At 41.5% G+C, this 9,488-nt stretch overlaps 1 protein-coding gene across 3 annotated transcripts in view; it reads right to left on the reverse strand.

Annotated features, from left to right (window-relative positions):
- The window catches only part of TBC1D22A (TBC1 domain family member 22A), a 440,402-nt gene extending 432,644 nt beyond the window's left edge, over window positions 1–7,758 (reverse strand). For all 3 annotated transcript variants that reach the window (XM_073328376.1, XM_073328375.1, XM_073328374.1), the window contains exon 1: window positions 7,479–7,758. In XM_073328376.1, the coding sequence (XP_073184477.1) occupies window positions 7,479–7,726 (248 nt within the window). In that variant the 5' untranslated portion in view covers window positions 7,727–7,758. The remainder of the gene's footprint in view (window positions 1–7,478) is intronic.
- Window positions 7,759–9,488: the final 1,730 nt, after the last annotated feature.

Below are 9,488 nucleotides of genomic sequence, written 5' to 3' on the forward strand. Positions count from 1 at the left end.
ATCTAGCATCTCAAGTACTGTAGCAGCCTTTTCACTGGTCTTGACAAATACAATCTTCCCTACTGATATCCATTCAGAATGCTGCAGCAAAGATCATTGTCTTAGCCTTTCACATTGGCCATATCATCCCGCTCTTTGCATTCCTTCATTGATATGACAGAGAAGAGGAGGAGGCCAAACACAAGCTACTTGTCTTCATTTTCCAGGCTGTCATAACCTATCCCCACCCTGCCTATCATTTCTCACTCCTGCCTCCAACTGGCCCATCACATCAGCTTCCACCACCCACTTGTTACATTTTCAAACAAACACCTTCATGCTTTCTCCCATGCGTTGCCTCATACTTTGGAGAAGATCCCCATAAACATCTGCAAAACTAACTCATTATCTTCCTTCAAAACTATACTTTGCTGTGAGGCCTACAAAAAAAAAGAAAAACCTGACAACGGTTAGGCTGTTGGTATACAGACCACTGCCTACCATGCTAACCGATACTTATTCTTTCTTTCTTTCTTTGCAATTCCCAATCTGTCTGTATCTGTTATATCTAGTCTTATACACATATTGTTAACTCTTTGGGGCAGGGACTGTATTTTTGACAACACCTAGGAAAATGGGGTCCTGGTCCATGACTGCGACTCCTAGGTGCTACGATATTACTATAATAACTACATCACTCCTGTACTCTGCACTTTTGGTTGCCTCCCAGCCTCATCTTCAAAACTATCAACAACTCAGAGCCCACCGACGGCATTCAGCTCTCCATCCACAAGTCCTTCCTAAAACAGTTGTGCACCACTGAAACAAGGCTTCTGCCCACGATAGACAAAGATAATACATTATTAGTCACGGAGGCTTGGCTGTTGGATAAGTACTGTTACACCTGCAACTAAGAGGGGAAGGGAAAGATTCATAGATTCATAGATATTTAGGCCAGAAGGGACCATTATGATCATCTAGTCTGACTTCCTGCACAATGCAGGCCACAGAATTTCACCCACCACTCCTAAAAAAGACCTCACACCTATATCTGTGCTATTGAAGTCCTCAAATTGTAGTTTGAAGACCTCAAGGAGCAGAGAATCCTCCAGCAAGTGACCCGTGCCCCATGCTACAGAGGAAGGCGAAAAACCTCCAGGGCCTTCCAATCTGCCCTGGAGGAAAATTCCTTCCCGACCCCAAATATGGCGATCAGCTAAACCCTGAGCATATGGGCAAGATTCATCAGCCAGATACTACAGAAAATTCTTTCCCGGGTAACTTGGATCTTACCCCATCTAAAAACCCATCACAGGCCATTGGGCCTATTTACCATGAATAAGAATTGTTGCTCCACTGCTCCTTTGGTACAAATGACCAAAATGTGCACAGAGAATAATATTTATTTTGATTCAGTGTTAAGGGTTGGGTAGAAATGCATTTTTTATAACTTGTGTGCAGTGAAAAATGTGTAATACCCTTAACGATTATTTGTTTTCTTGCTCTTAAAAGAAAATCAGTATGATTGGCAGCACTTGTGCTCCATTCATTTTTCTCCACACCAACCTCTTACCATAACTTCTAAGCTTATCATTTTGTTCATTGCCTGCTGATATTCTGGTCAACAGTGAGAGACACTGCCAACGTCTGGACTCAGACATTGGATTGAACACCCAGACATGAAAACTAAAAAGGGACACCTGCAGGCCAGCCCAGTGGAATTAATTGTCAGTGTCCTGAGATCTATATGCTGTGGGTTTCCAATCACAGACTAAATTCAAAGGCTGATAGGATCCAGGAATGCAGCATATTTAGGGGCAGATCCTCTGTTGATGTAAGCTGTCGTAGCTGTACTGAAGTTAACGGAGCAGTGACAAATTCACACCAGCTGCAGACCTTCTCCCTTTAGTCCTTGAAAAGGAGAGCTTGACATCATTCAGCAAAGTACTGTGGATGATCAAAAAATCATGCTGACAGATTCCAAACACCTATGAACTGAAAAATAATGTAAAATAAAGGAAGAAGAAGAAAAGGACCCTCAGGGTTCCTCTTCAAGGAAAAAAAAAAACAACAGAGTTCAACAGTGGTAAACAGTCAGTGCGTCCTGTATATCTTCTGAAGGGTGGTGTGTACTCTAATAAGGATTGGCTCTAGAGATAAGCTTAGTATGGCATTATATTGAATCTTCATACGTTAAAGTACAAATAGAACAATGGCAATATGCTCCACCTAGAATGAATAAGAGCATGCGCATGGCAATTAGAAAAGGCATTCTCCCATCTGAATGGCCATGGTGCCTTTTGGGCCATCAGAAAAATACCATGTTTGTGGATACAGCTGGTGAAGAAAGAATTGTTCAGGATTCACTTATTTCCCTGCCAAGACAAGACACGAGTTTTCAAGTTCTTTATCACTGTGGATGGCTTCCCTTCTCATCCCCAAACAGATGGATCACCTCCCCTTTTATTATGTAATATCCCTGTGACAATTATGGTAATTGCTTGCATGGACAAGGAATAATTAGTTAAAAGCACATTAGAATATATATTCTAATGAAATTTAATAGCTAGAAACGACAGAACAACTAGTAGCATGTGACCTCCGAGCTCTGTGCAGCTAAAGCTCCAAAAACTCCCACTAAACCACAGATCAATTTGGAACACAGGAATTGCTGGATGCTAGATCTGATCAAGTTCCATCTAGTCTAGCATTCCATTTTGAACGGTGACCAGCACTTGATGGTTCAGAAGATGCAAGAAACCACACAGTAGGCAGATGTGGGATAATCTGCACCAAATGAAGGTCCCAGCCTAGTTCTTACTGTTTAGAGATTGGCTTAACTCTTCAAGCATGAAGTTTTATATACCTCCCAATACTCTATTTTTAACATTAACTATTATAGATATTCTTGTTATCCAGTGACAATCCCTCTTTTACTCTTGCTAAATTCTTGGCCTCTAACATCCTCTGGTAATGAGTTGCACAGCCAAATTATGAATTGTATTAAGTATTTTCTTTTTTTCAGTTTTGAATTAGAAACCTTTCAATTTCATTAAATTACCCCCTTGTTCTTCTGCTGTCAGGAAGGGAAAACTAATGCACCTATTCTGCCTTCTCTATACGATTCTTTATTTTGTACTTTTATCATGTTCCCTCTGATTCACCTCCTTGCTAAGGTAAACAATTGCAGTTTTCTCAATCTCTTCTCATATGAGAGTTTTTCTATGCCCGTGATCATTCTCATCTCCCTTCTTTAGGTCCCTATAATTCTACAGTATCTTTTTTGAAATGTGGTGATGAAGCTGAAAACAATTATAAGCCAAATTAGCTGAGGGGAAAAAAAATTAACAGAAAAATGTGAAGTTTTAAAATAAATGAAAATAAAATAAAACAAAACAAACAAAAGGAGGGAGAAAGCTGATAGCAAGGAATATAAATAAGAAACTAGGAATTATAGAAAACTGATAAGGGAAGCAAAAGGACACAAGGCGAAATCTATGTTCAGTAGAGTTAAGGCCAATAAGGAGGAGTTTGGTGTATTAAGAACAAAAAAGAATCCTGTTAGTGGTACTGTTTCATTATTAGATAGAAGTTGTAGGATTATCAATAACAATGCATAAGAGGCAAAAGCATTTAATAAATATTTCCTGTTTTGTATTGGACAAGACAGATGATATATTCACATATGATATAATGAAAAAGAAGAAATACTTTCTACTCTAACAGTAACTCAGGAGGCGGTTAAAGCAAAGCTACTGAAATTAGACATTTTAAAAATCAGAATAATCTATAAGGCCAGAGGGGACCACTGTGATCATCTAATCGGACCTCCTCCATAACCCCTCCAGGCCCTAGGGTTGTGTATTTGATCAGTCAAAAAATCATTAGTTAATTGACTGGTCAAATATTTGAAAGCACTAGTTTACTAGAACAGTAACAAAAAAAGAGTAAAACTTTATGGTCTCAAATAGGTTTAGCTTTCTATACTTATGCCTAATTTTAAAAAAATGTATCTTAACAGAGTTATTTTATCTCAGAAAAAGGCAGACTACAATTCAATGAAGTTGTATAAGAAAAGGAAAATTGCACCATGATGCAATCAGAACATTAGGTTGCCACCTACATAAGGGTATTATTGCAGGAACATTTGACAATATTTCGCCACAATCGAATAATAAGCAGTCAATTGACCTGCTTGCCAAGCCTACTGACAGGCCATAGAACTTCTCTGAATTACCATAATTCCTGTTTGAATTTGAGCCTCTTAGAAAACATCCAATCTTCATTTTAAAGATTTCCAGTGATGAAAAAATCTACTACATCCCTTGGTAAGTTGTTCTAATGGTAACTACTCTCTCTGTTAAATATGTCGTGCCTTATTTATAGTCTCAATTTGTCTAACATCAGCTTTCAGCCACCGGATCTTGTTATACCTTTATCTGTTAGATTAAACAGTCCTTTATTAAATGTTTGTTCTCCATATAGCTATTTACAAAGTGTAATCAAGTCATCCCTTTTTGTTAAATAGCTGAGCTCCTAGAGTCTATTACTATAAGGCATGCTTTATAATCCTTTAATCATTCTTGCAGCTCTTCTCTGAACTTTCTCCAATATGTCAACACACTTCTTGAATTATGGACACCAGAACTGGACACTGTATTCCAGTAGCACTTGCACCACTGCCAAATAGAAAGGTGTACAATGGAATCCAGAGTTTTAAAATAACTAGCTGAAGAGCTCTCTGGACCATTAATGTTTATTTTTAATAAGTTTTGGAACACTGGGGAAGTTCCAAAGTACTGAAAGAAGGCTAAGATTGTGCCAATATTTAAAAAGCTAAGAATGATCTGGTAATTATAGGACTGTCGGCCTGATATCAACCCCAGGCAAAACAGTGTGGATAAAAATCAATTGTTAAAAAAATCAATGTTTTTTTAATTTATATTAAATACGGGGTGTGTGGTTTTTTTAAATAAACTAAATTAAAATTAAATTTGAAATTGACAACCCGTTAAGGCCTAAACTTACTGTAAACTGTTAAAATCATTGAGATTAAATATAAAAATAATATTAAACAGTACACATTTGCAACCAAGTTTTAAAGAAAATCAAACCACTGAATTTGTGGAAGTAACTGGCTAAGCACTTGGAACCAGAATTTGTTAAAGTACTAAACCAGATTTTGACAGCAGTAGTCTCTTCTGCAAGTGCAGAGGGAATATTTTCTTCATTTCAGTTTTTTCAACTAGTTCAGTACAATGACTAGTGCAGTTCAAAGTTAAGAAACCAACTGGGAGCTGAAAAAGCAGGAAAGCTTGTTAGCCTCTTCCAATCTATGCATAGAAACTAGGTGTGAGAGAATGACATCTAAAATCTTGAAGTGCATGGTAACCAGAATATATCAGTTCAGTTCACTAACTACAGATAATACTTACTTGTTTAGTAAACCAACGGTTTTAAATGCAAAACATGTTTTGATAGATTTTTTTAAAAATCGTTTATCCAGCACGTTTAAGGTAGGGTTTTTTTTTAAAAAAAGCTGGTTTTGTGCATTTTAATTGAATATTTATCCAAATAAACAAATCATTAGTAAAAAATTTATCTAGTAAAAAAAATGCATCACCATTTTCTAACATAATAGAAAATGTAAAAATTAAAAATCTGACTAGATGTAAGTTAAGGTATACTATTGCTTAAATAAATGTGTATAGATATATTGTATCCTCCTGGTTAGCAAAAAGCACCATCAATTTAGTAAAGGCTATATTTAACATGTTTTAATGGTTATCATCCAATGAGTGTCAATCTTTATTTAAGAAAATAACTAAAAAGTACAGATGTAAACCACAAATAAAGTTGATGATTTAAATCAAGGTTTTTTGCTTTGCTGATTTAAACCATGATTAAAAATTGGTGTTTAAATTGCTTTGATTTAAAAATCAAGCCACCCTGAACTAAGGGAGAGGAAATATAATTAATGCCAGGGTTAATCAGGGTTTTATGGAAAATAGATCGTGTCAAACTAATCTCATATTTTTTGATGAGATTACAATTTTGGTTGATGAAGGTAGTAGTGTTGACATAATATACTGCTGTGTCTACACGACAGTGGTGCAGTTGCATAGACACTAAAGCTTCCATTGCTATAGTAAATCAACCTTGCTGAGAAATAGTAGCTTGGTCAATAGAATTCTTTTTCTACCTAATGCGGTCTACACTGGGGCATAGGTCATCTTAACTACATCTCTCAGGGACATGAATTTTTCCACACACCCTGAGCAATGTAGCTGGCTCGACGCAACTTTCTAGTGTAGACCAGCCCTTAGACTTCTAAAAGACATTTTATTTGATGTTTTTCTAAAAGTTATGCTCTAGTTCAAAGAGGAATCAATTCAAGGAAATCCTATGGGCTGCTATATGCAGGAGATTAGACCAGATGATCACAGTAGTCCTTGCTGTTTCTACAATCTATGAATTACTACACACAGTATAATGAATCGTTTCAACTAATTCTCCTCTATTCACTACTTGATTGACACACACAAAGATTTCTAACTGAAAGCTACCGAGATAAGCTGCTCAAGTAACTGAACAGTTTGGCACATAAAAATTCCAATTGTTAATTCAACAAGAAAAGCCACAAAGAAGAATTGAAAGATATGCTGGCACACTTGCCAGCAAGGAGCAAAAAACTGTCTACTGTGGCTGTCACCCAATCAAAGTGAAATTGACAAGAATCTGTTCAGAGAGACAAGGTGGGTGAGATAATATTTTTTATTGGACTAAGTTCTGTGGAGAGAGAGATGCTTTCTGGCTTACAAAGAGCTCTTCTTCAGGTATGGGAAACTTACTCAGAGTGTCAAGGAAGAGGGTGGACATGGTTGCAACACTGCATACCTTGAAATATGTGTCAACTACTTATGCTAAACAATCTGTTCCACCTCCTGTTTAACTGTGACATTCTGAGTAAGTTTCCCAGAGCTGAAGAAACGTTCTGTGTAAGCTCCAAAGCTTGTCTCTCTCACCAACATAAGTTGGTCCAATAAAAAAGATATCACCACCTTCAAGGCATGTGGAGCACGAAAGTCAATTATTTTTGGTTTACTGTACATCACTCAAGCCAAGCAGCAGAGGACAGCGTTCATGTTCTACAGCTACCCCTTACAGAAGCACAGTGCAACTTCCAGAGGCTAGTCAGTTTCACGGCTGTTGCTGTAAAGCGTTAGCTGTTCTCCAGCTCCTCTGGGGTACAACGCTGGAGGCCAGACCCTCCTCCTCAAGCCACGGGGACGGGGTGCAGAGCCGCCCTCAGCACCAGATGAAGGGACCATTCTGGCCCTAATATACACCCCACGCTAACAAATGACCCCGCCGCCTTCCAGCACCCCCACCCCGCCACTAACCCCACATAGTTAGTGCCTTCCAGCACCTCCCAGCCGCCCCACTACCACCCTCCCTTCCGACAGGCCAGCCTCCTTCACCCACTCACACCCTCTCACCTCCCCGGCACCTTCGAGCCGCTCCGCTTCCAGAACTGCTTCCTGCCTCCGTCGTTCGCCATGGCTCCCGTCACCTCATCCCCTTCGCCGGAGCGCGGCGCCTCCCCCTGTCCGCCTGCTCGGTTCCCCACGGCACGGCCCGCTCTGCCCGGACTAAATCCTGGGAGTTTATTCCATCCCAACCACTTCCCATTTACTTGGCGCAGAGCGCTGCCATATTGACACCAGGCAAAAAGCTCTACCCCCATTGGCCGGCGGAGTCCCGCACCAATCAGAAGTAAGTTTACTGACGGTTGGGTCAGAGTCACCCAATCAGGGCCACTCGAGCTGGGGTCAGGCGACTGGGAGCAGCTGGCAAAGGGAGGTGGGGAGCGAGAGCCAGAGCAGCCCCGGCCCCGCCTGTCGCCACGCCCCCTCCCTAAAGTCCCGCCCGCCTTCCAGCCCTGGGTTCCCTCCCTTGCTGTCTCCCCACACCCCTCTCGCTGCTCGCTCCCGTGTGTGCGAGGGGCTCGGCCTAGATAGTCTCCAGGGGGCACTGTACAGACCGTCTCAGGGGTGAGGAGGGTGTTTGACAAACGGTCTCCAGGGGGCGTTGGTCTAGCCTACCAGGACCTTTCCCCTCCACCATTTGGGGCGGGTTAGGGTGCCAACACCAGCGAGCAAGTCTACACTAAAAAATTAAGTCGACTTACGTTCTGTCGAGGTATAGCCACCTCTGTAATTAAATTGGTTTTTCACGTCCACGCTTCGCTCCCTCTGTCGGCGGGGCGCATCCTCAGCAGGAGCACTTCCACTGATTTAACCGATAGCGTGAGGCACAGACAACCCGGAGTTGTCAGCCTGCAGCGGGGCTGTGCCTGTCAGCCTGGTGACGCTCTGGCCTGTCAGCCCTGGAGGTGGGGCTCCGAGCTGTCAGCCCCAGTCGCAGGGCTCTGGACTCTCAGCCCTGGCGGTGGGGATCCAGCTGCCAAGAGCTGACAGCCAGAACTGTCAACACGGTGTCTACACTGCTGCTGCATCAATCTCAGTACATCAACCTAAGCGCTACGCCTCTTACAGCGGTGGAGTTATTAGTGGGCAACAAAGTAGTGTAAATGGTGACAGAATTTGGTAGCCATAGGTACAGTGCTCCGGACTGTGAAAAATTTCACACCATCTACATACGGCTAAATGCAGTGCCTTGCATAATGACAGGTTTCAGAGTAACAGCCGTGAGATGCATCTGAGGAAGTGAGCTGTAGCTCACGAAAGCTTATGCTCTAATAAATTGGTTAGTCTCTAAGGTGCCACAAGTCCTCACAGACTAACACGGCTGTTACTCTGAAACACCATCTACAATGTAGTTGGGTCAACCTATCCCTCATTGTGGATAGAAGAATTCTTCCATCAACCTACCTCGCACCTCTCAAAGGAGTGGCTTTACTACAGTGACAGAAAAACCGCTTCCGTCATCATAGTGTGTACACCACAGTGCTACAGCAGCATAACTGCAGCTGCAGCACTTGTAGACCCTTATTGCCCATGACAGCCCACCCTCAATCTCTCTCTCTCTCTCTCTCTCTCTCTCTGCTCATGTCTACACTACAAAATTATGTAGACCTAACTTACATAGGCATATAGCCACTGCAGTTATTAAATTGTTTGTGTGTGCACACTTGACTCCTTGTTGGATACTATTAATTTAGGCTTAAATAGAGACTGGGAGTGGCTAAGTCATTATGCAAGGTAGCCTGTTTCCTCTTGTTTTTTCCTACCCCCCCCCCCCAGATGTTCTGGTTTAACTTGGATTTAAACCTGGAGAATGGTCAGTTTAGATGAGCTATTACCAGCAGGAGAGTGAGTTTGTGTGTGTATGGGGGTGGGGGGGATGTGAGAAAACCTTGATCTATGCAGGAAATAGCCCGACTTGATTATGTAAAGAGTTGTCACTTTGGATGGGCTAGCACCAGCAGGAGAGTGAATTTGTGTGGGGGGGTGGAGGGTGAGAAAACCTGGATTTGTGCTGGAAAT

Source organism: Lepidochelys kempii, chromosome 1, assembly GCF_965140265.1.
Source record: "Lepidochelys kempii isolate rLepKem1 chromosome 1, rLepKem1.hap2, whole genome shotgun sequence".
Taxonomy (NCBI): Eukaryota; Metazoa; Chordata; order Testudines; family Cheloniidae; genus Lepidochelys; species Lepidochelys kempii.